Source organism: Vicia villosa, linkage group LG1 (genome assembly GCF_029867415.1).
Source record: "Vicia villosa cultivar HV-30 ecotype Madison, WI linkage group LG1, Vvil1.0, whole genome shotgun sequence".
Classification (NCBI taxonomy): Eukaryota; Viridiplantae; Streptophyta; class Magnoliopsida; order Fabales; family Fabaceae; genus Vicia; species Vicia villosa.
Window position 1 is genome coordinate 59,360,714 of NC_081180.1, and position 27,704 is coordinate 59,388,417.

A 27,704-nucleotide genomic window follows, 5' to 3' on the forward strand; every position below is an offset into this window, starting at 1 on the left:
ATCCATGGCCCTAAATCTGAATGCCACGAATTTTGAAATATTTATTTAATTTTATATGCATTTTTAATCATTTAAAAGTGATTTTAATTCATAAAAAATTAAGTAAAGATCAAATATTCAACCAAAAATCCAATTCCAATCAAATCCAATTTACATTTAACTCAAAAAACCAATCAAATTTCGTGCATATTCTATGTGGAAATTTATGGAAAAATTGGATCAAAAACTTGTCCATAATTAGAAAGATTTCATATGAATTCAATCAAATTTCTCCAACTACCAATTCAAAAGATTTGACAAGATTTATTCTGTTTATATTAACCCTAATCCATCACATATAAGTAGCAAACAATTGAAGACCCCTAACTCACGAAATCTGCAGCCAGAGAACTTCAAACCCGAGTCAAGAAAACTCAAGAAAACTCAAACTTCAATTCTTGGTTCCAAGGAGATTTAAGGCTTTCAATCGATCCTATTTCACTCTCTGAACATCATTGAACGATTCTCAATCGTTTCCAAGTCACCAAACCACACGAATCATTCACTGTAAGTCACTTTTAACCGATCCTTAAATTGCTTCGATTCTGCAAATTCATACATTCATTCTCGAATCCAATTGCATATTTGTGTTTCTCATATTGTGTTGATTAATTCTGGAAATTTTTGGACGTTATGATGCTGTTATATGCGTGTTGCCATGTTAGGGTTTAGAACTTTAATTTAGGGGTTTCTGTTCAAAGCAAAATCAGGACTGATCGTGGGTGCTATGAGGTTCGTTGTGTCTGGACGATCGTATTTGTATGGTTGCGACAAATTTTTGTTGCGTTTTGTGCGTTCTATAGTTTCGCAGGTGTAAAAGGAGAAGGCTTTTTACAGCTCTCATGAAAAGAGCGCTATAAAAGATATGCTGCAGAAGTTGTGTGGAGAAGACGATGAGCTGGCGTCGTTTCATTGGTCCCCCAGCGCGCGCTGATGTGTTTTCAAATAAACGGATCCGATGCTTCTCAGCCCGTACACGCGCGGTACGCCCTCGCTGATCCAACCGTCAGATCTCCAGACTCCCTCATCCAACGCTCCTGAAGCTGCGCATCCACCATGGACTATCACGTGTGCGCAATACCGGATAAAAGCTAAGTTTTTTTTCAATTTTTTTTTATTATTTATAATTATATAACATATTTAATTATATATATATATATATATATATATATATATATATATATATATATATGTATATGTGTATCATTAAATTTCTTTTTCTTTTCTCTATAATAATATAACAATTAAAACTTATTTTATAAATTTTTTTTTATTTATTTATCTAGTTATTTATTTAATACTTATGATATTTATTTTATATATTTCTATATTCTTTTTAATTATATATTTTACTTAATATCTATTTAATTATATACATATCTTTAAAAATTCCTATTTATTTCCTTTTGATTCCAAAAAATTCATAAAAAATTATTTTTGCACTCGATTTAATTTTCTTAACCCGATTTAATTAATTAGGTCGTAAGACCAATAATTAATTAAATCAATTCACAATTATATTCAATTTGAATGTTAAATTAGGGTCTACGAGAATCTGCTCTACATTTAAAATCTTCTTCTTCTGTGCCTTTTTCAGGGTTAGCAACATGATTCCTCCCGATCGCGCGCCTTCAACAAACCTCAAAGATAAGTGTTCTATTCTGTTTAATTTTAATTATACTTAAATTAATTTACTTTTAGGGTTTGCTTTGCCTTCACCTATTTTCTGCCTTGTTTCAGGGTCAATCCTAAAGGCGCCTAACAACCATATCAGATCAAATTCGAATCAAAGCTAAGTATTCCCTATTTATTCATTATTAGTTTATTTCTCTTTCATTTTATTTACGTTAACCCTGATTATCTTCGAATTAATAATACACTCACGCCTTGTTCCTTGTCTGTTCTAATGATCAGAGTCAATGTTTCTGATAAACCCTTGCCCTCAACCCTGTCAGGCAAACACCAAAGCTAAGTACACTCTCTCTGTTTTATCTTTATTTCATTATTTTATTTTTCTTAATTAATGAAGTCTGCCCTCGAACCGATTATGCACTCACCTTCAATTTTCTGTTTCTTCTTTTTTTCAGGTTTATCAATTGTCAAAGCTACGTTACTGGTAACCCTGTCTTAATATTTTCTCTGTTTTATTATTACTTGTGTCAACCCTATTAAGGGATCCGCTGGTTACAATTCCCCTCTCCTCCGCTGGTTTCATTTTCCCCCTTCCCTTTATTGCTTTATATACTGCGTGGTTAGTAAAATAGGGAGTGCAACCCTAAATTAATTAGAATAACTAAACACAAGATAATATAATCTGAATTGAATCACATGATTGGTGCACACACGCACGCTTTTGGGTAACCCTCTCTGTTGCCTTGTTGCCTGTTGCCTGTTGCCTTTGTGTTTTGCAGAATAAGCCATGTCCCTCGAATTCGAGGATACCTCAGCCATGTTGCCTCGATAAAAAGGTCACGACCCTAATGATGCTGCCTTCGATACACAAATGACCTCGACCCTCGGATGTTGCCTACGGAAAAAGGCTGAGGTATCTTCTGGCTGCCTACGAAAAGGCTTATTCTGATCCTTGCCTTAGACTACCTGCCCTTCTATGGCATGGGACAGTCTTATGGCAAAGGATGCTTCGATGACCCTTCAACCTCCAAACGAAAGGCTTCCTGCCCTCTTATGGCAAGGATAGACCCTTTCATTCTGAAAGGCAAAAAGAGACTTATTATCTGAGTTTAAGGTAATTGCCCCTAATTGCCTTGCAATGCTCAATTTTCATATTCTGTTTCACAATTCTTCAAAAAACTGGCTACGCTCATTTACGAGCTAAAGTCCACTTTTTTCTTTCATCTACTTTTTCTAAAGACAAACGAGCAAGCAAAGCAATTAAGAGCCCATGGAAAACCATGGATGCAAAGGGTGCCTTACACCTTCCCTTTGCATAAATTACCCCCCGAACTTAGATTTCTTTTAAAAGGTTTTTTTCTGTTTCTTTTTGCCTTTCCGAGTTTGTTTGGATAAAATAAAAGTCGGTGGCGACTCATGCTTTACCGCGACATTTCGATCGATAAAAAGTCAGTTCACCGTATTACACTCTTCATTCAGACTCTTTGGCCTATAAATAGAGGTCCAAACTTCATTCAAATTCACACCAAAACCTCATAATCATAGGTTTTCTTTCTTCTTTCTTAAGTTGCAAGTTTCATGAGTTTCAAAGAGGAAGAATTGCAATTTCCATCTCTTGCAATTTCTGAGCAAAGCGAGGGTTCTAACATCCCATAAACATCAAATGTGAAGTGTTTGATCCATCCACACACCCCAAAAACACTCAGAACTCAAAATCACTACCTCACTTCCATATGAACACATATTGAGCCTTATCATGCCAAAATCAAATCCAGGCCAATTCTGTCCAAGCTAATCATCCAAACACATCCCATATACCATATATGAACTGTTCCAACCATCATACATGACCTGAAACACCAAAATCACTAAGCTTGATCCTCACTTGAACCATACTGCAGATCGAGTACCATGGATTGATCAAGAGGTTTTCAAATTGTTCCAGGCATCCAAACATGTTCCATAAGGTCCACTGAAGGTGTTCAGATCAAGAAACAACATTTGGGAGCCCTCATTTGCAGAATTCGATTTCCAGTTTGGCCGTTTTTGAAGGTAAGCTCTCTTGAACTTCAAACTCCATCATACATGCATCATAAATGAAAAATTGATTTGCCATCATGTTTCTGCATATGTATGGATCATTAGCCCTCAATCAATTGCAACTTATCATGCACATACACGATTTCAGATTGAATCATAGAATTAGGGTTCTTCACGATTTCCAGAAAATTAATGATCTTAGAGTGAAAATAAATGAAATTAAATGGTACCATCATGTTCCTCGTCCAAAATCGAGCAAGATAGGCTATTCACTTGATCAAAACAATCCAGTATTCAGAATTTTCAAATTCAAATTGTTCATGTGTTCTTGGCGCCATTTTTTGCGAAGGAAATTTGAAAAATGAGTTTGAAATATAATCAGTTGGATGCGTATGTATTACAAGCTGCGCGCGCAGCTCAGTTGGTCATTGTTTTGGCTGGTGAGAGAAGGTGCGTGGGTTCAAACCCTTGTGGAGACAAAACCAATTTTTTATCACTTATTTTTCTTATTTTTCTTTACAACTTCAATTAATTATTTAACCAATCAAAATTCATCATTTTCACTTCATTTTTTTTACACTTCTTATTTAATAGGTATATTTTAAGAACATCCAAAAAAATCACAAAAAAATATTAATTTGATACATTTTAATTAAGTTTAAAATGACATATTTTTAAGTATTTTTAATACTTTAAAATTTGTTTTTTTCATTTGATTTTTCAAACTTAATTACTTGTAAATATTTTGTGATCAAACCCTAATCACTTAGGTCTTAATTAAACATTAAAACTTGTTTTAAACTTAATTAAGTTGATTTCTTTCATATTCAAATCGTTTTAAAACGAGCGATCGCGATTCTTTTCAAAACAATAAACCATTTCTTTTTGGAACTATTGATTAAACCTTTTTAATTGATCAAATGTTTTTCAAAACGAAGTGGGGCCTCTCGAATATTAGAGAGTGTAAGTCCCATTTCTTTTCTTTTTGTACAGTTTTAAACAATAAACTTTTCAAAACAATCTTCAAACAGTTTTTCAAAAGCGAAACCTCGCGTCTGTAAATAAACAATCAACCATGTTTTGTAAATACCACGGGCCTCCACGTAGGTATAAGTCCCAAGCCCCTTTTGTACATACCCATTCCTGTACATGAAATTAGGTATTTCATTGTACACACACCGTTTTGTACATATCTCAATCAGTTTGATTTTTAACTTTGAATAACAAACCAAAAGTGAAGGTTTTTCTTTAAATCTTCCCAAAAATACCATGGGCCTCCATGTAGGTATAAGTCCCAAGCCCTTGTAAAAACCTGTTCACATAGCTTTGAATAAATTCAAGTGGACCTCTCCCCGAGTGTGAGTCCCGAGCCCCTGTGTATACAAAATGGATCATGCTTACAGGTATATTTCCTTCATAAACTCCATTATATACACACACTTTGTCATATATATATATAATTATTCATAATTTGTTCATGTTTGTTCATATTTGTTCATACTTGTTCATGTTTGTTTATATGTGTGATATGTGTGCTTGTTCAACTTAGTATAACACTAGGTTCCCCATAGCCTCCTATTGGGCTTCGTGCAAAGAATCTCCACTAGTTTAGGTTAGGACATAGAGTATGGTTTCCCGGTGAAATCGCTCTAAGAGCTCAGACCAACTATACCATGCCTCCCCTTGGGCTTTGTACAAACGAGTGACCCTCCCATAGCCTCCTCTTGGGCTTACAATGCAAGGACCCTGGATTGTCCCTCCCATAGCCTCCTCTTGGGCTTACAATGCAAGGACCCTCGGATAGCCTCCTCTTGGGCTTCGTACAAGGACCCACGGGCTTCTTATAAGCATCCCCAATATCCAAATCAAATACCCTAGGAGATTAGACATTTATCATCTCTATGGTAGGAGTATCTCTTCTATATCATCACAAACAATCAATCAATCAAACTTTTTTGCCACAAGGCTGACTAATCAATCAAACCTTTTTTACCACCATACTGGCTGATTAATCAAAGTTTTTGTCACAAGGCTGACTTCATTGAAACTTTTGCCACGAGGCTGGCTGATTAATCAAAACTTTTTGTCACAAGGCTGACTTCACTGAAAGTTTTCGCCACAAGGCTGGTTAAACAACAAAAACATCTTTATCATTCTAAGCGCCATAAGCGGCATGGCCCCGGGCTTATAATGAAAAGATTTTCAAACAAAATCAAACAGATGTATGTGATGATATAGATTAGATACATCGAACATTTAGATGACATTTGTCTCTTATCCTTTGCTTCCACTAGCATAAGTGGGAACTACGATTGCTCTGACTTTCTCAACATCCCTTTGAGAATACGTAGGCACAAGGTCGATCCTTGGCGAGCAAAATAAAACTTCTCCCTCAAACCACTCAAACCTTAGCACCCGTAGACCCCGAGCTACAGATGCTCTGATTCCCTCTAAGGGATATGTATGCAGAGGATCGCGATGATCTTTGCGAGCATAATCAAACAAACACCTTAGGTCCCACCTCTTTTTCACAAGAACTCCACCATAACAAGAATGGAATAAACAAAACAAAGAAACCTATAGAGTACTATAGATACGTTGGGTGCTAATACCTTCCCTTCGTATAACCAACCCTCTTACCCAAGATCTCTCCCCCACTTTTAAGGTTATTGCAACTTTTTTCCTATTCCTCTTTTGGAAACAATAAAAAGTTTGGTCCGTACAAAAGAAAAATCATTTTTTGAGCACTCGAGCCCAAAGAAGGCATCAGGTGTATCATCCCAAAAAAGACAACGATTTTTCCCCGCGACAACCATCTTGATCACATAATTCCTCGAACAAATCTTTGTTTGGAGTCATGTGCCAAGTGCAACCTGAATCCATAATCCACTCTCTTCTCGAGTCACTGCTTGAAACCACAGGAACATCAGATGATTCAAAATCATCTTGAACAATGGCTGCATTGCCATTATCCTTACCTCCATGATCTTTCAGGCATTCAGGGCACACCTTTCTTGTGTGACCCTCCTTCTTACAATGATAGCATCGAATGACAGATGCTTCGCCACTGTAAGACTTCGACTGGCTTTTGCCCTTCTTGTCGAACTTACCATTCTTTCGCAAGAATTTTCCTTTAACGGCCAAACCTTCACCAAGAGTCGAAGGTTTATGCTCCTTTCGTTCATTCAAGTCCTTAGAATACAAGGCTGATTGAACTTCTTCAAACGTCAGGGACTCCCTTCCATACAAGAGAGTTTCTTTGAAGTAAGCATGTGATCGAGGCAAAGCGCACAATAGTAACAGCGCTTGATCTTCATCATCGATCTTCACATCAATATTTTCAAGATCAAGAATCAGCTTGTTGAACATATCCAACTGCTCAGCCAATACTTTGTCTTCAATTATCTTGAATGAATACAAAGCTTGCTTCAGGTAGAGTCGATATACCAGCGATTTGGTCATATACAAACTTTCAAGTTTTACCCATAACCCTGATGCCGTCGTCTCCTTTGATACCTGCCGGAGAACCTTATAACCAAGGCTCAACAAAATTGCGCTGTGTGCTTTCTCGATCATATTCGTCTTCTCCGCTGCCGTCAATTCTGCATTCATGGCTGCCTCTCCCTTCAACGCTTCCAAACAACTCTGCTGAACCAGTAGGGCTTTCATCTTCAAGCGCCATAGACCAAAATCATTCACTCCGGTGAACTTTTCAATCTCATACTTTGTTGAAGGCATCTTCTCCACGCTCACCGCACCAATTTGTTGTGAAAAACGATACCAATAACAAAGTATAATAAGGAATTAGGGAACAGAAGAAGAACACAAGAATTGGTTATAACTGTTATTCTTTCACTTTCTCTTAAAACAAGATTACAAGTTTACAAGAATAACAAATAACCTCTCTCACCCTAAATTAGGATTTGCAGCTTAGCAATGATGAGAGACTAGTATGCTATTTATAATAAAACCTAACATACTAACTAATGGGCTTTTTCCACAAGGCCCATTACACAAGCCAACTTAATAAACAAGCTAACTTAACAAATTAAGGTTTAAACACTAAAACCTAATTTAACATGCTAACAACCCTAGCATCTTCGACACCTGCATGCTAGACCCATCTTCGACTACACCATGCACACTTCGACACCGGCATGTGAACAATCCTTCGACTTCATGCTTAACTCTGTCGAACTGTCGAACCAAGAAGCTACCCTTCGACAATACTAGAGTTCGATCCAATATCTCACAAGATGTAATTAAACTCTCATCGTATATATTTCTAAAAAATTCTAATAAAAAGAAAAACATTTTAGGAAAAATCATTTAAACTCAATTTTTATCTACAATTTCTTTAAAAAATTATTTACAATTTAGAAAAATATAAATATAACTACAAAAATCAATTTTATGAAGAAAAAAAAGCTCAAATAAACGTGCGGCTAACAAAAATCACAAGACGAAAAACCCTTTTAAAAATATAATTTGATATGCATTTGTGTTATTATGGTATAGGAGAGAAAATAGTGAAAAAAAATCCAAATAACCATATTTAATAATTTATTTACACCAAAAACCATCTTTTCGGAAAAATTACCTGTATGACCAGGTTTCAGAGGTGGTTTCCACATAGGAGCCACCTCAGGTGGCGCCAATGACCAAAACTCCCTAACCTATGCGCCACCCAGGGTGGCATCAATGTACATTTTTTCATTTTTAGCCACCTAGGGTGGCGCCTATGTGTGTATATATATATATATATATATATATATATATATATATATATATATATATATATATATATATATATATATATATATATATATATATATATATATATATATATATATATATATATATATTTTTTTGTTTTTTTTTTATTGTTTATTTACTATTTTTTTTTTAAAATTTTTTTATTTATTAATAAAATTGTTTTTAACATAAATAAATAAATTATATTTTGTTTTTTTATTTATTAATAAAATTGTTTTTATTTTAAAGTATTAAAAAAATATATATATTAAATTGCAACAGATAAAATCAGTGAATCAGCTAACTCGAACGTCCACGGAAAAAAGTAGTTCATTCATTAATTAAAAGGTACATAGAAAATAACCAACAGAAAAAGATAAAGTAAAACATCTAAGAAATCACCACGGTTAAAACAATGTCATTAGGTCCATGCATCATTTGAATGACATCAATGTCGTATTCCACGTTATCCCAGAAAGTTATCGTTGCTCCAGTCACATCATCAGCCCTTGTTTTAAGCCTCTTGATGCTTCTTATCTGTTCGCCGGCCTCGTACTCCCCCTCTAAAAATCTCAGGAGAGTCCTCTTGAGCTGCTCGACGGAAGAGATATTCCAAAACATAACCGGCATGGGAGGTTTGACGGCGGAGAATATGACATGTCCGTTCCTTCTGCGATACTCCGGTTCAGGTTCGGCACGCCATGTTGATCTTCGGGGCGGCAACTCTGTTGTCCGGTGACATCCATCTGGCCTAATGGTTGTCCGGCGAGGCATGGTTGTGTTTGTGTGATTGTTTGGTATTTGGAGTTTGTGTATCTGTGTGTAAACTCAACCATAGGAGCCCCTAATTTATAATAGTAGTTTGTAGAAAAAATTAATGATGTTGCGTACTGTTTACAAGCACGCCTAACATGTATGATAAATGCAGACACACTGATCAATGACTGACTTGATGGGACTAGACGAAAGCATGCGTATTTGACTGACTGTCCAAAATAAAGAGTGGCAGTATGGGCCATGAAGACAATTTCACAACGAGACAAAGACATAACTAGTTGATTTAATAAAGGATAATACAAATACATAACCAATAGAAATACAAATACAAATACAAATATAAATACAAATACAAATACAAATACGAATACTAATACAAATACAAAAACATTGTCAATAAAAATACAGATACAAAATACAAATGACATACAACTAATTGTTGGTGGAATTTGATCCACGGTTAGGACATGTATTTTTATTGTGCCCGACTTCACGACATATGCTACACTTTCGTACCATTTTCTCATGATCCATCTCGGTTGTGATCCGGGTGCTGTTCGGGCGACCTCTTTTCTTTCTCCGCATGTTATCATTATGCCAAACCACGTCCCCTTCATACGTAGGCCAATAATCCTCCTTTGCCATCACTTGAAATGAGTTGTTGTACACCCCGAGCAAGGTTTCTGCCTTGTAATGGGAGATAAAAGTGCTAACGGATCTTGATGCGCATACGAACATGCTGCAATTACATGAGAGCATGGCATCCGAAAGGCTTGAAACTTTCCACAATCGCACCACCCTTCATCTATAAGAACCATGTATTGTTGTCTCGGAAGGCCCTCGTTATGGTCAATCGTTTCTTTAACACTGAAGGTCCGGTTGAATCGATCGAAAGATGTCACAATGTGGCTGTTGGCTTTGGCAGATTGCTCTTTCATGAATTTGACGCATGTTTCGCTCCATAATTGTCCGGATTCTATAACTGCATTCCAACGCTCACCTCTTCTTGCGAAAAGAGAAGCCATCCTATAGTATGTTGCTTCCACCAAGGCAGTAATCGGAAGGTGTCTGATGCCCTTAAACACCCCGTTCATAGACTCCACAAGATTCGTAGTCATGTGCCCCCATCGCTTCCCGTTGTCGTATGATCTGGTCCATTTCTCTCTAGCAAGATTGTCTACCCATCTGCCTGCATCTGGATTTGCCGCTACAATTTCATGTCGATAATATTGGAACGTTGGTTGAGTCAACGCATATCCGACATTGACACGAGTCTTCCGAAGAGCCCTGTCCTTTATCTCCCGCATGAAATTTTGTGCGATGTGTCGAATACAGTAAACATGCGTTGATGTAGGGTTTTGCCACCCGTTTGCTGGATTGTTGTACGCACTCTCGATGGCAGCATGTCTGTCCGAAATCAGGCAAAGTCCAGGTTGGGGGCAACGTGTGTCCGAAGATTTCTCAGAAAGAAACCCCAACCTCCAGCAGTTTCTCCTTCCACAAGAGCGAAAGCAACAGGAAAGATGTTACTATTTCCGTCTTGAGCCACAGCCATCAACATGGTGCCTTTATATTTTCCGTACAACCAAGTTCCATCTATTTGAAGAATTGGTTTGCAATATGAAAATCCTTGTACACATGGACGGAAAGCCCAGAAGAGCCTGTGGAATATCACATTTCCTTGAAGTGATGTTCCGTCTGGAGATTGCGCCGGAAGGGTCTCTAAAATAGTAACAGTTCCAGGAGCATAAATTTGAAGCGCATATAAGAAATGTGGGAGTCGTTTATACGAATCCTCCCAATTTCCATACACAACTTCGATCGCCTTGGTCTTCGCCAGCCACGCCTTTCTATAAGACGGAGTGTAGTTGTACGTTGCAACGATATGAGAGATTATCGTTTTCACCTTTAACGATGGATCTTTTTCAACTAGAGGCAAGATTTCTTGACAAATGATGTCATAACTGAGCTTACGGTGATCTTGTGATACATTTGTGTTAATACATGTGTGATCTTGGGAAATATATCCTATAACCCATGAGTCACTTATCTTCCTGTATGATGCATGCAACCTGAATCCACAATCAGTGTTACTACAGTAAATTTCGTACCTTTCGACATTGGTGCGATCAACTCTAAAATCAACATTGTTTGCCATATGAAATCTTTTTATCGCCATGATACATGCCTCCTTAGAACGAAATCTGTCTCCTACTTTTAACCGTTGATCTGTTTGGGTGTATGGATCATAGAAAATATCAGTCGATGGTTCGTCATCCCCATCAAAATTCAGGTTCCTCATGTGCACTGGAGGCATATGCACTTGATCTCGTGGTACAACAACTTCCGGTTCATCTTCACTTTCCTCGTTTACCAGGTCATCAACTTCTATTTCCGGTGCTTCTTCTTCTTCATCTACAACGTCGACCTCTGCTTGCTCGTCTCCAAGTGCATCAATGACCTGTGACTCAACCATCTGTGTGGGTTGAACTTCTGGTAGAGTAACATATAGTTCTATGCATTCGTAACCAGAATACTCATGATTGGCAAACATATTCTGCATGTCTTCATCGTCTTTGATCTCAACTTGGATAAACTTGACCGGGTTGTCCCCACGAAGAAATCGATATTGGTAAAAAATTTGGGATACATCACCCAACGCAAGCTTCGTCTCTAATCTCTGTTTGAAGTAATTGAAATTTGCTTTTCTACTTAAACAAAATCGTTTAACCTCGGTGTTTCTAAACAGAAAACCAACTTCTTCGTTATCATATGTCTCGCCAAAAACATGAGCGTTGATAATGTATTGTGGAGGGGCCATTGTTGAGTGGGTAGAGAGTGTTATTTCAGATGTGAAATGAGATGTGTAATGAGTTGTGTTTCTTTCCACATTAGAGGCTTCCTTTATGTAGACGATCATTGAGTGATGACAATTATGAAGGCGAATAATGTACAATCACATGCGTACTGAGCCGTGAACTGGTGAACTGCTGCACTGCTGCACCCCAGACTGCTGCACAGTTGATTTGAGGTATGGATGACACTGCTGCACAACCGCACAGTCGACTTGACCAGACACAACCACACTGAGCAGTGCATACTGTACAATCACATGCGAATAAAGTTGACGGAAAATGAATGCCTGAGTTGATTTGATTTGAGGTGTGCTTGACACCTGGTGAACTACAGTTTTGCCGACTTGACCAGACACAACCATACTGAGCAGTGTACACTGTACAATCACATGCGAAGACTGTATGCTAATTATTTTCGGTGACACAGCAACTAGAAAACCCTAAACCCTAAAAATAAAAAAAAACATAGAAAACCCTAACCAAACCCTAACCCTAAATTTTCAAAAAAAAAGCAACAGAACCATGTAGGCGCCACCTGGGGTGGCGCATTAGACCAAAAGTTCCCAGCATGGCGCCACCTGGGGTGGCGCATTAGTGCTATTTCTTTTTTTTTTTTGTTTTTTTTTTGCCCTAATTTTGTCTAGTGGTCCCCACTTCCAAAACCCTAATCTGATCCGCCAGCATGTGATCTACCTGCATCGAAATACTGTATGCATGCATGCCTAGACAATTCAGCACCGAACACGGGATGCAGGCCTAGTCTATTCTGCCAGAAACAATTAATGCATGCATGCTTAGACAAAGTCAGCACAAAACACGGGAATGCATGGTCATTTCAACACAGAATGCATGTGAACCCATATTTATCACTTTGATATCTGTATCACATGCATGCTCACCACTTGGCCCTCATGCACTTAACATCAGCAACCACCAACCCTCTATAAATACTCTCATAGACTTGCTTTCTTTTCACCAACATATATTCTTCTTCTTCAAAAAACCACTTTGCATTTTCAAATCCGCAGAAAACTTAAAGAGTTCTTGAAAATGGCTCAACAACAACTTCTTACCATGGGTGTCACAGTACCAACAACATGGATACCCCACACCCCAATTTCCACAACACCAACAATATGGGTACACCACACCCCAACAAACAATGCCATTTTTTCAAGGTCAATCAAGCGCTGGGTTTTACCGACCATGTGACGCAACTCCACCGCCAAGACAAATCTTTGAGGGCATGGGGACCCGACTATTTGACAGCAACATACAAGAATACATGTCCAATGAGCGCATGGAAGGGCTAATCCGAGGACCACCTACCCAGACACAACAAGAACAACCAAGGAATAGGGGGGGTCGTGGAGAAGTGGCTCGTCGAGAACCTTCAAACCGGAATCGAACAGTTCCAGATTGCGGAACTGGCGGTGAGAGGGGTCATGGTCCGGCTCCGGGTCGGAGGGATCGTGGTCGGAGGGGTGGTGAATAGCATAATATCCATGTTTTATCAATTTTCTTTTTTTTACTGTATTTGTAATGTTTGAACTGTATGACCGTATTTGTAATGTTGTTTCTGCATTTCTTGTATTTGTAATGTTTGGAATGAATGACATGTGGTGTTTCATTATTTATTTAATTGTTAAAACAATTTTATTAATAAATAACAAAAACAAAATATACTTTTAATCATGTATATTTATATTAAAAACAATTTTATTAATAAATAAAAAAAATTTAAAAAAAAACAAAAAAAAACAAAAAAAAAAAATATATATATATATATATATATATATATATATATATATATATATATATATATATATATACATAGGCGCCACCCTAGGTGGCTAAAAAGTCCAAAATATACATTGATGCCACCCTGGGTGGCGCATAGGTTATGAGGAAATGGGCATTGGCGCCACCTGGGGTGGCTCCTATGTGGAGTCCGCCTCTGAAATCTGGTCATATGCGTAATTTTGCCGAAAACATGGTTTTTGGTGTAATTTATTTATTAAACATGGTTATTTGGATTTTTTTTTCGAAAATAGTTTATTGGATAGAGATTAATTACTATGTAGCGTTGATGTAAATTTTTTTTACATAGTATATCACAATTATTCATAAATATTATTTTAAAAATAATTAAAATTAAAATTAAATTTTATTAAATATTAAATGGGATTCACTGTTTTACACCGTTGATACATATCAATTAAATTCTATTTGATATGACTTCACAAAATATATAATGGTTATTGATTAACAGGTTAAAATTAAATATTTTACGGCGCAAATCTTTTTTTTCTTTTTTAAAATAATGACAATTCAAAATCGCAAAAATCACGGTATAATTATTTATCGCTATGGAATGTAAGCCATAACAGAAAACCGTTACAGGAGAACCTCCGTTATCCAACTCAATCCTATTTTTCCTCACCACTTCCCTCAAATTCTCAATTCAATCTTTTTTTTACCGCCCGATTTTTCTTCCTCCGCCGTAAATGAGTACCGTGAAATTACTTTCCCCGTCGTGTAGCACCGGCAAGTTCGGTAAAGTCGAATGCCGGCAATCGGTGACTTCTCCGTCACCGGCGGTGGAGAACCTAGGGTTTTCTAAGCTCCGCGCAACCAATGTCGTTAGATCGTACCGTAGTCCCGGAAGCTTGGTGCTCTGCCACGACCGTGCGAAATTCAACTCACGGAAACCCATTACGGCGAAGGAATACACCAGCGCTTTTTTGATCGATGACCGTGCCCGCAATCGCAAGTGCTCGAGGAACTTGTTTAAGCCAATTAAGGCTAAGAACGATTCTGAACCATCTTGCACGGATAACAGTACTATTCTTTTTCTGTTTCTTTCCAGACTCTTTTTTTCTCTCTCTATCATGATTTATAAAGCTATCAAGATCTGGAATCTCAATTCTCAATTCTTTTTTGTGAAATGGTTTTTTATGCGCTATTATTCGTCTTTTGCATTGTTAAAGTCATTAGTTAATTTCAATTTCAATTTCAACGAGCTTCTTTATATTATATACAGTAGAAAGACTGTGTTAGGTGGAATGGTATATAATTCAGAAAGAATCTAGAACATTTTTATGGTTTTAAAATAATAGGGAAATAATAATTATTAGAGAAGAAAGACGGAGAATTAAGAGATTCCTTCTGAACCATATAAAATAAAATATGTACATTTCAGCCATGTGGGTCACAATTTAGTAACGTGTAGCAAGTAGCTACAGTGAATTGGGCAAACAGTCAACTTTAAAACGATGCATATGTTCGTAGATTGAAAAAACTGATTCTCGATTAGGTTTCAAAAGTTAATAAGGGCTACCAAGGTGACTGATTATTCAGGTAAGTATCATGAATCATAATCCCAAATAATAGTACGAGTGATTAGTGTTCTATTTTGCTGCTTTTTTTTTAATCTTTTTTTGGTTTGTTTCGTCCTTATCAATTAGGATAAGATTCGAGTGTTCTAAGTTATAGGGAAAGTGTTGAATTTTGATGCATATGTACGGACAGTTGACTTTTATTTTTTGTCATTTGATGTCTAGCATAGAGAAGCTATAGTGTAAATGATGACTATAATTGTTAACCGAGTTGTTATCGATTTAGGTAAAAGTTTCCGGAAGATGTCAAACATTGGGAACTCGACAAACATTTTGTGGCATGAATGTCCCGTTCAAAATCGTGATAGGCAGCAGCTGCTTCAGCAAAAAGGCTGTGTTATATGGCTAACTGGTCTCAGTGGTTCAGGTTTGTGATTTTTTAGGTTGTTACTATCTACAAATGTATATAGTACATGAAATCAAACGAAAATTAAGCACAGTTTTGCGCAAGAGTAAGATTCTGATGGTGATTTTGTTTTAAGCTCTCTTTGGCTTACTAGGATTTCTTGTTATGTTGGCTCTCTCTGGCTTACTGGGATTTCTTGTTATGTTGGCTCTCTTTGGCTTACTAGGATTTCTTGTTATGTTGGCTCTCTCTGGCTTATTAGGATTTCTTGTCATGTTGGCTTTCTCTGGCTTATTAGGATTTCTTGTCGTGTTTTGTGCATGGGCAGATATAGTGAGTATTTGTTTTTAACTGAACTTGACATATATGCATGTGATGCTGTATAAAATAGTAGATTGTTAAGAGTAAGGACTAGTATAGACCTATAATAGACACTTTCATTACAGAATACGTAATTCTACTATTTCTCCATCGAATATATAATTAGGCGGAGTATGTATCGCATCGGCACTTAAAACTTCGCTTGGCAAGCTTTTCTGTTGGAACCGCTATAATTCAAATTACTGATTGTTTGATGTTTATGTCTCCCTTACAGGTAAGGTGACTTTTGAGGTTAAGCCTCAACTTTAGTTTAACATATAGCCATGTGGAACAAAAGTAGAAATTGTTAGCCTTAAGTCACTTACCCAGTCAGTCAGTCAAGATGAACTTTCTAATTTCTTTGCTTAATGCCGAAAAATTGCATTACTTAAAGTGTGCAATATAAGGTAGATTCTTGTCTAACTATGCTCACTTCTTACAGCAATTGCTGCAGCGGTTTAAGTGGCATTTTAAGTTAGATTTATCTTATGTTTTTTATTTATTTTTGGTCACATTGTGTCATTTTATCTATTAACTTTTTCTGTTTTGGCACTTGCTGAGTAAGCACTGTGTAGTGGTCATATTCCTTTGCAAATGGTTTTATCTTCTCATGCATTTATTATTACCAAAAGTGGTCAAGCAAAAAAATCATCTCCACATTTCAGAAAACAACTGTTCTCTTTTCTCTACTCTAGTCTCAATTCTCTCAACTTTATTGGAACTCATTCACAATTTTGAGTTCCCAGCCTTAGTATTAGGTTTTATCAAAGTCCTCCCTAAAATCCAAATTCTCGTCTCAATTAGTATTAGACCTTCAAGCTGGTGCTTACCCATGGATAAAGCTACACAAATCAGTTGAAATGTTAGAATGAGAGCTTAAATAATGAAGGAACTGGGTTTTAATCAACTAATGGATAGCTTATTGGCAATCAACGCCATGCTCCGAACTCAATCGGAACCACTTCAAGGAATTTCTAGGAATTTTCAGCAACCATCACATTATACTCAGAGGATCTCGTTCTCAATGTAGAACTGCTATTCATCAAGGGGTTCGAAAATAGACTATTCCAGATTTGATGGATCTAACCAGCTTCACCTAGAAGGAACAACTGCAAGAAAATTGGGAAACCCACAAGCCGAGGTTAGAAACGCGAGCCCAAAAATTACTAGAAATGCGCAGGGAAACTATTATTCGACCCAAACCAGTCTTTTACCCGTACTTTGAAGATCAAACTCCCTCGATGTGACAGAATGGCTTTAGAAGTGTGAACTATTCTTCTCCATGGACAATACCCCACCCAATCCAAGGTACGGTAGACTTCAATTGATCTTGATGGTAGTGCTCGGTGATTGCACCTTAATTATGTGAGACCTGGGTTTAATATCATCCCAAAGTGGTGACACTATATTTTCGACATTAAGTAGATTTTCGGAGAAAGGCAGGAACTGTGTGCAATTTCCCTAACAGCAGCAATACACATAATTGTCCTGTACCCAGGTTAAATAAATCTATGATGAATGTCAGTACCAATGTGCAAGCCCAGAAAAGTAAGTCTAAAACACCAAGGACTAGGAGTTTCAATGCATCAGAAATAGCTTACAAGGTGGAAAACGTCGTACTATGTATGTTATGTGACAAAGCATTTATTGCGTGTCACAATTTTAAGCACAAAAGCACTCAATTCCTAGCGATAGACATAGATGTGGAGGAGCTAAAGTGTGAAAGCAGTCCATCGAGTTTGGATACTGCACAAATTGAACAGGTGCAAGTGTTCATAAAAGCTTTGTTTAAAGTCTCAAATTATCAAACAAAGATGGTAAGTGGCCCCTATAGCAAACATTTGTTACCATTAGAATATGACAGCGGCATTAGAAAGTATCTCATAGACCATAATCTAGTTAAGACATTAAGTTGTAAAACAAAGACCGTTAGGCTATTGACAGTCCCCATGATTGTTAAAATGTTGGCAGATAAGCCATATAGCTGTAGAGGTTGTTTCTGTGGCTCCAACAACCTAAATTTACCCGAGGGGATGATGTTTCCTTGGAGGTGCATTGAGATGGTTGGGCCCAGTCATATGGAATTTTCAAAGCTACAATTGAATATTTTTTAGGTAAGGAGCTAAATCCCTTTCGAAGATTTCCAAACCTTCCTGTAGAAAATTGATCATTAAAACAACCTTCTATTTCAGATGATGCACAGTTAGTGTTTTGTCTGTATAACTACAATAACAATCCAATCACTCTGGCTGCCAATAATAGTGGCAACTCAACAGCATGGTTGTGGAGACCAAATTGTTTTGGATTACAGCTTCAAACTGCAACGATTGCCTTGTATAGCTACTAGTGATATGGATTTAGACATTAGGGTTAAAGTTTTTGATAGGTTCAATCTGATATAGATAATGAAAGCTAGGGGTGTGCAAAAAAACCGGTTATTATTAACCGAATTGGTATCCAAATTGTTCCACTTTTTAAAACCTAATCCAAATGCTAAAATATAAAAGCGGGTATCCATTTTGTTATCCAAATATAAACCGGTACCCATAATAATAATGTGGTTTAGTTATTGGGTATCCAAATTTTATTATGTATTAAATTTATATGTTTTTGTCTTTTTCATGGTTCACCATAAACACATTATAATAAAAGTCAAATTTCTCTAATAACAATTTATTAATAAATTGTGAATTTAACGATTAATTGATTAATCGGTACGGTTGGTAAGTTTTCTTTACTCAATTCCTTCATTCCAATACGTAATTGTTGTTTAAGATGATTATCATACTCATAGATATCTTATATTCATATAGCTGCAAGTGTCATAGATTTGTAATTCAAGTTGGAGTTTTAGTTTGAATTTGAAGCGTTTGTGAATGAATTCAATACAGTGATGAAATTCATTTTGTTTTGAGAGTGAAAAATCATTTAATACCATTGTTAGAGAAACCTATTAGTGTCAATTGTAGACCCCAAATTTAGATTTATACAGATATGAATATCATGTCCAATACAATATCGAAGATAGATTAGCATTTATTTAGACTATAAATATTAACCAATCCGGAATTGCATAAAATTGGTTTTCTTTTTAAGAAAATAAAAATTTGGTTTTAGAAAAAACCGGTTTAAAACTGTTTATTTTGTTATAACTGGTTTTTGTGAGAAACCGGTTTAAAACTGAACCGATCCATATATAAACCGGTTTTTAAAAATTAAACCGGTTTTAATAAAACAGTTTTAATATCCAAACCAAACCATATATATGGTTCAATTTGGTTTGGTTATTGATCCATGCACACCCCTAATGAAAGCAAGAAAAAACAGAAGAATCTAGGGAAAGATTTGATTTATTTCAGCAATTTCTACTAGAGTTCAAATGGGATCTAGTAGCATACAAGTACTAAGACTGAAAATAGCAACAAAAATAAAAGAAATCTAGCTAGGCAGCTTCGAGAGGCCTATCTCTCCTAGGATTCAGTACTAAAGTCTTGCATACTGACACTCTAATCATTGCTGCTATTTATTATCAAACCTAGGATCTGTTGTCCACTCACAGCTGGACACCTAGCCCTGCCATGTGCTGTCCTAACAGCTTTTGTCCTATAAGCCAGCTGTCCTTTCTTTCTCTCTCTTGCGGGTCCTCTTGTAGACTTTCCCAAATCTACCAATTCTCCCCCTTCAAAGTTCTCCTTGACCTCAAGGAGAAATTCTGGAAATTCTGCCTTCAGTTTGTCTACACTTTCCCAAGAGTTTTCAAACTCAGGCAACTCCTTCCATTGAACCAATGCTTCTATTCCACCCTGTTCATTCTGTCTCTGCTCCAAAATCTTCTCAGGGGTGGGTTCTAAATGCCACTCCTCGTTGATGCACACAGGTAAAGGCTGTGTTTCCACAGAAGGTGATACAGCCTTCTTGAGCAACGAAACATGGAACACAGGGTGTACCCTAGTGTCCTCTGGCAGCTTTAACTTATAAGCTACGGCACCAATCTTCTGAATTATTTCATAGGGACCATAGTACCTTGGACTTAATTTTTGGTTCAACCTTTTAGCCAATTTCCTCATTTTATAAGGTTGGATTTTCAGAAACACCCTATCTCCTACCTCATACTCCACAGCCCTTCTATGTTTGTTTGCTTGGCTCCTCATGACATCTTGAGCTCTAAGCAATTGCTCCTGCAGCTCCTTTAAAATCACATTCCTCTCAGCAGTTAACTTGTTCACTTCATCTACTGCTGATGAAGGAGTGTCTCCTCTTATCAACACAAGAGGGGTTCTCCCATACAAGGCCTCAAATGGAGTGGTTCTTAAAGATGCATGATAGTTGTATTATACCAGTGTTAAGCCCAAGCTAGCCACTTTGGCCACTGTTTTGGTTTCAAGCCAGTTACACACCTCAAATACGTCTCAAGACACCTATTGACTACCTCTGTTTTCCCATCAGACTGTGGATGGTATGCACTACTATATTTCACTTTGTTACCTACTTGTTTAAACAATTCAGACCAAAAATGACTCAAAAACACCTTATCTCTGTCAGAGACTATGGAGCTGGGAAATCCATGTAATTACATGTCTGAGTGGGAATAGGCAGAGGCTACAGTAATCCCCCAGAGCTCAGGGTTTGATATTTGTTCCTCTGGCATATTTCACAAGCTTGAACATATTCCTGTATTTTCTTCCTCATTCCTTCCCAATACACCACACTGGCTATTCTCTTGTAAGTTCTTTAACCAGAGTGTCCACCTATGGCAGTATCATGGAACTCTTTCATAATCCAATCAATCCTGGGAGATTGTCTTGGAATCACAATCCTGCCTTCATGATACAGTCTTCCTCCCTTTAATTTAAACCCTCCTTGACTGGAAGGATCAGTCAGCACTGCCTGCACTATAGCTCTTAGCTTTTCATCCTTCTGAACCTCTTCTTCTAACCCATTCCATGCTTCACATTGTCTGGTTGTAATGCTAGCATATTGCATATGCCTTGATAAGGAATCTGCTGCACTATTTTCCTTTCCAGGTTTATATTTTACTTCAAAATCATACCATAACAATTTTGATAGCCATTTTTGTTGCTCCTCCCCCATAATTCTCTGCTCAGTAATGAACTTCAAACTCTTTTGATCAGTGTGCACCTTGAAATGCCTTCCCAACAAATAGGGCCTCCACTTCTGAATTGCAATCACAATTGCCATTAGCTCCCTTTCATAAACAGACTTCTGTTGTGCCCTATCTGACAAGGTCTGACTCATATAAGAGATAGGTCTTCCCCCCTGCATGAGGACAACCCCAATCCCTTTTCCTGATGCATCAGTTTCCAGCACAAACTCTTTATCAAAATCATGTAATGCCAAGACTGGAACAGTCGTCATGGCTACCTTAAGAGCCTCAAAAGCCAACTGGGCATCCTTGCTCCATAAGAAACTGTCTTTCTTCAGCAACTGAGCCAGTGGCAAGCAATTTTCCCATAATTTCTGACAAACTTCCTGTAGTAGCCAGTCAGTCCCAAGAAACCCCTTAGTCCCTTCAAATCCTTGGGAACTGGCCTTTTCAGCATGTCTTCAATCTTCTTTGGATCAGCTGACACTCCTGCTCCTGAAATAATGTGTCCCAAGTATTCAATTTCTAGCTGACCAAAAGAACATTTCTTCCTGTTAGCATACAGCTGCTGTTACTAGAGCAGAATCATAACCATCTTCAAATGTGTTCGATGCTCCTCTCTGCTTTTACTGTAAATCAGGATATCATAAAAAAAAACTAAGCAAAACTTCCTTAAGTATGACCTTAATACTTCATTCATCAATGCTTGGAAAGTTGAAGGAGCATTGGACAATCCAAAAGGCATTACTAAGTATTCATAATGCCCTTCATGTGTCCTAAAAGCAGTCTTGGATACATCCTCTTCCTTCATCCTAATTTGATGGTATCCAGCTTTTAGGTCTAGTTTTGAGAAAATCACAGTACCTCCAAATTCATCCAACAATTCCTCAATGACAGGTATGGGAAACTTATTGGGAATTGTTACCTTGTTCAATGCCCTGTAGTCAGTACAGAACCTCCACCCTCCATCTTTTTTCTTTACTAGTAGCCCAGTGCTTGAAAAAGGACTAGTGCTATGCCTCACAATTCCAGCTTGCAGCATATCCTTAACTATCTTCTCAATTTCATTATTTTGATAGAAGGGATACCTGTAAGGCCTGAGATTTGGAATGGCAGCATCAGGTTTCAATCTAATAGCATGGTCATGGGCTCTCATAGGTGGCAGTCCTGATGGTAAGTTGAACACTACCTCAAAAGGCTTCAATAATTCCTCCCACTCTTCCTGCCCCCCTGTTTCATTTAGTGCTTCAAGTTCCATAGATTGCACATAAAACCCAACACCCTCATCCTTTAAATTTTTTACCATAGCCTTCTAAGTGGATTGTATCACACATAAGGCAGGACCTCCCTTGATTTCATATGCCTGACCCTTCATCTCCCACTTTAAACTGAGCTCTTCAAAGTTGGCCTCAATCTTCCCCAAACTACCTAGCCAATCCATGCCTAACACCGACTCAGTACCTCCTAACTCCATCATGAAAAAATGTTGACTGAAATTCACTCCCTGCATATTGAATTCCTGCCCTTCACACACTCCTTGATTTCTCACCTTCTCTCCATTTCCTACTTCAATCACATATGTAGGAGTCTCCACAATTTTCAAAGCTAGCTCTGCTGCCACCTTTGAGTCAATAAAATTGCTAGTAGCACCTGAATCTTGTAAGATCAGCAGCTTCTTCTCCTTCACTTCCACCCATACCTTGAATGATTTGTTAGAGGTAAAACCATCCCTACTTTGCATAGACAATTGCAAAGTTTACAGCTCTTCTACCCTTTCTGCTACTCTCAATTGGGTTTCCCCTATCACCTCTTCTTCAGCCTCTTCATCACTACTATCTTCACACAGCTTCAGACTCATATGTTTGAATTTGCAAACATGTTCTCTATTTCACTTGTCTCCACATTTGAAACAAAGCCCTTTTTTCTTCTCTCCTCCAACTCTGCAGGATCCAACCTTCTTCCTTTGCCCTTGTCAATTCCTCCCACTTGGTTCTTCTCACTTTCTTTCTTAGACCCTCCAGCCTCTTCAGGATATTTTAATCTGAAAGTGCCTCCTCTATCCCTCCACGAGCTACCCTTTTTTGTGACAACCTCATTTTTTCCCTTAATTAATAGGGCTCTGTCCATCAACTCAGCTAAATCCTGGCTTTCATGGAGCTTCAACTCAGCCTGGATTTCATCCTTGAGTCCATTCAGGAAAATGGAGTCTAGCATGATTCGTTCCTCCCTCCTCAAAGGTGCCACCATCATTTCAAACTTCTCTCTATACTCTCCTATTGAGCCCTTCTGTTTCAGACTCAATAATGGTCCCAGAGGGTTGTGCAACAATCCTGGTTGAAAACGTCTCATCACGGCTATCTTGAATTCATCCCACGTTCTCAAAGATGTTTGTTCTTCCCACCACTGGTACCAATTTAATGCCCTATCCTACATTGCCAACATTGCTACATCCAGTTTGTCTTTTGCCCTAACTTCGTTCAGCTGGAAGTATCGTTCTATCTTCATCAGCCAACCATAAGCATCCTCACTTTTGAACAACGGAATCTCCAGCCTCCTACGACTTCCAAAGAATCGGGAATGACCCTCACCTCTATTTCGCCGGTAACGAGGTTGCGATTCGCGTGAGAGGGAGCTCCGGTCGCTCTCTTCTTCCTCTTCTTCGTCGTACTCACCACCCCTTCGTGGACGTGCGTTTCTCCCATGGTTTTGCCGTGGTTGCTCTAAGATCAACTGACAAATTTGATCTACTGTAACGTGCGGCCTCGCCTGTTGCTCCAACACCATCAGGCGAATCTGTTCCATCGTTCCTTCAAAGGTGTTCATCTTCTGCTCTACTGAATCGACATTGTTTTCCATCGTGCGACGAGTAACAACCATCCACTGTGATCTTCGAACAAATGCTCAAGATACCAAATTGATAGGTTCAATCTGATATATATAATGAAAGCAAGAAAAAACAGAAGAATCTAGGGAAAGATTTGATTTATTTCAGCAATTTCTACTAGAGTTCAAATGGGATCTAGTAGCATACAAGTACTAAGACTGAAAATAGCAACAGAAATAAAAGAAATCTAGCTAGGCAGCTTCGAGAGGCCTATCTATCCTTGGATTCAGTACTAAATTCTTGTATACTGACACTCTAATCATTGATACTGACACTCTAATCATTGCTGCTATTTATTTTCAAACCTAGGATCTGTTGTCCACTCACAGCTGGACACCTAGCCCTGCCATGTGCTGTCCTAACAGCTCTTGTAGACTTTCCCAAATCTACCAGTTATTTTTTAGTCTATAAAATTATTAACTTTTATTTTTAGTTCCTATAAATATTTTCATCAACTTTAATTCCAAAACATTTATACGGACTAAAAATAAAAATAAAAAGATTTATAAGGACTAAAAATGAAAGTTTGTAAGTTTATAATGACTAAACATATTTAACCCTAAACCTTTATTAGCAAGGCTTGGAATAAACTATCTCGGTTCTAAGAGACCTCAATGGTCAATTCCGTTGCATCCCCTCCTAATTCAGATGTTGTCAGATTGCTCCTAGTAGTAGCATTCCAGCTTAAGTTATTTCAAAAGCCACTCTGATGTCCAACTGTCACAGTTCTGAATTCCCTGCCGCCTCAATATTGGGGTTTTTCTGGAATTCTCCCTACAATTGAAATTCCCGTCTCATACTGCTACTTATCCCTGACATGTTAAAAACCGTTGGAAAGCGCACTGCCTTTTCTAAAATTTGCTCCTTTTTCTACACTTTGCTCTTGGTGATATTGTATGAAAATTAAAATACATACAAGTTGGAAAAAAAAAAGCGATGTCGTGAAAATTGAAATAGTATAATTTAGCATGGCGTTGGCCAACACAGTTATACTCATCAAATATAATTCTACAGATGGGGATAAAAGCTTGTACAGTTACTTCTTCTAGATGCCATATGCACACAATTGAGTTCCGGACTCACAAGTCATTATTCATTTTAGGAAAAAGTACTATTGCGTGTGCTTTGAGCCAAAGCTTGCACTCCAAAGGAAAACTGACTTACATCCTTGATGGTGACAATATTCGGCATGGTCTAAACCGTGATCTTAGCTTTAGAGCAGAAGATCGTTCAGAAAACATTCGAAGGATTGGTGAGGTTCTACTTTCTATAATAAATATACACGCACTAGATTTTTTTGGCTTCATAAATATGTCCCCCTATATATTGTATTTATGAAAATTTCAGGTGAGGTGGCAAAACTCTTTGCAGATGCTGGTGTTATTTGCATCACTAGTTTAATATCACCCTATCAAAAGGATAGAGATGCTTGCAGAGCACTACTGCCAGAAGGGAGTTTCATTGAGGTATGTTCTTGTTATTATGGTCATAAAAAATGCAGGTTTTTTGGCAGTTACTGTACAATTATAAAACAAGAAGTTCTTCATAGCTAAAACAGTGCTCACATGTTGCAGGTTTTCATAGACGTGCCGCTACATGTGTGCGAAGCTAGGGACCCAAAGGGCCTTTACAAGCTTGCTCGTGCAGGAAAGATCAAAGGTATATTGATAAAACTTTTTCATATAACTGCTTGCAAACAAATTTCGTATGTTTGCTAACAGGGTGCTACAATCTCGTACTGCTATATTTGTTATTTTACGATGTTAGCATCAGAAGTTCAGCTATATATGCCGTGCTTCAGTTCTCGTATCAGGGTTGAATTGTGTATTTGTATGTTGCAGGTTTCACTGGTATAGATGATCCATATGAACCACCGCTTGGCTGTGAGGTTTGCATTTGTCTTTGTATTTTTCATCTTAGTAATGTGAAAGATGGAGAAAAGAGCAACCAAAAAAACTAATTTTTTATACCATTTTTACATGGTTGATGGTACCACAATTATTGGCTGGCAAGGTAGAGGTTAAACAACAAAGAATGTTTTACTAATAAACTGGTATCATTGTAACAGATTATTAGTCTGTTAACTAATCTATTCAACTTGTTAACCAAAGTTATAGTTGCCGTTAACTGATTTAAAAATGCTGTGGAAATTTTGGTGTGTAAGTAATGTTGCCAAATAGAAAATAAATAACTTGCTGATTTATAATTGAAATATTTTAGTTCTCTTTATTTGAATTTAAAACTGTTGTTCTTCTAGACAGAGACAAAGTAACTTATTTTGCTTCATTTTTAATTCCTTTTTTCTGTTTCTTGATCTTCAATCGAACATAGGCTTACTGCATTAGCCACAAGTCATGGTTATCTAGGCTCGTGCGTTTCCTATAAAAATTTCTGCTGAAATTTCACCACTGGGATTCTAAATCAATATTTTTTTGTTTTCCGTTTAATTGATTTCACTTTTCATTTTCATTTCTAAAAACTGCCTTCCTTACCTTGCAGATAGTCTTACAACAGAAAGGAAGTGACTGTAAGTCCCCTAAAGATATGGCAGATATAGTGATATCCTATTTGGAGAAGAGTGGACACCTGAAGGCCTGACTTTGCTTTAGAGGGGGCCTTTCTTTTCCTATTTTGTTTGCTTTATTGGGGTTTTTAAGTATCCTTTCTTCTACTCTGTAGTTAAATTGTGTTGTAGATTTTAGCACATAAGAAGTTGTTCCTTTCAGCTGCAAGGAAATCATCGTTTCCTGCACATCTACGCTTCAGGACTGAATAAGTTGGAGCCATGAGGAAGGATTTCAGAGTTGTTGTTGATTGATAAAAATAAGCACACAGGAAGAAAGGATTTAGTGTATGTGATTTGTATCTTTTAGCCAATATTGGATGTTTGTAATTCAGATTATATTGAGATAAATGAAATGGCCCTGTAAATTACTCTTCCAAGTTAATTGCTTCTACAATGAAGCAATTGCTTGTTCAGAACGCCACACCTTTTAACTCACCTAAGAACAAGGAACTGTAGCTGAGAAAATTGTCTAGCTATTAATTCAATGCATATGGTCCATGTCAAATTACTTTTTAAACAAAAAGTGTAATTATTCTTGGGTGTCTAAATAAATTGAAATTGATTTTAAATGAATTGATAGTATAAAATGGATTTTACTTAAAAGTGATTGAAGTTAAAAGTGAGTTGAAGTTAAAAGTGACTTATGTAAAAGTGAATTGAATTGGAAATGAGTGTAAAAATTACGTTTGAACTCAAAAGTTACAATTTTTAACTTAAAATATAATCAATTTTAGAAAGTATAATCATTTTAATCGAGAATAATCAAATATGTAAAAATTAATTCTACACATTTAGAATAAATTATGGGTACTCCAAACATGAAACCAGTGTGCATTTGATTTGGCATTGATAAAAAATTTGATTTAAAGGAAATTGATATTGATTAAAAGACAGTTAAAGATAAAATAATTTATGTTTAGATAAATTAACCAAAAGGTGACTTGAAGA

General features: G+C 37.2%; 1 protein-coding gene across 2 annotated transcripts; it reads left to right on the forward strand.

Moving 5' to 3' along the window:
* The first annotated feature begins 14,475 nt into the window (after positions 1 to 14,475).
* On the forward strand, positions 14,476 to 27,221 carry LOC131638934 (adenylyl-sulfate kinase, chloroplastic-like). Of its 2 annotated transcripts, none has more exons than XM_058909464.1 (7): positions 14,476 to 14,939; positions 15,723 to 15,863; positions 25,293 to 25,442; positions 25,538 to 25,656; positions 25,765 to 25,849; positions 26,032 to 26,078; positions 26,690 to 27,221. In XM_058909464.1, the coding sequence occupies exons 1-7, from the start codon at positions 14,606 to 14,608 to the stop codon at positions 26,786 to 26,788; spliced, it is 975 nt and encodes a 324-aa protein (XP_058765447.1). In that variant the 5' UTR covers positions 14,476 to 14,605; the 3' UTR covers positions 26,789 to 27,221. The 2 variants fall into 2 exon arrangements, with proteins under 2 accessions (XP_058765447.1, XP_058765451.1); XM_058909468.1 differs by lacking the exon at positions 14,476 to 14,939 and adding an exon at positions 15,294 to 15,458.
* Positions 27,222 to 27,704: the final 483 nt, after the last annotated feature.

Bases quoted from the DNA above. Each gene is read 5' to 3' on its own strand.
- LOC131638934 (XM_058909464.1), top strand. From the start codon at position 14,606: ATGAGTACCGTGAAATTACTTTCCCCGTCGTGTAGCACCGGCAAGTTC. The intron at 25,443-25,537 runs GTGAGGTTCTAC...TGAAAATTTCAG, and splicing joins AGAAAACATTCGAAGGATTG to GTGAGGTGGCAAAACTCTTT. The intron at 26,079-26,689 runs GTTTGCATTTGT...CTTACCTTGCAG, and splicing joins AACCACCGCTTGGCTGTGAG to ATAGTCTTACAACAGAAAGG.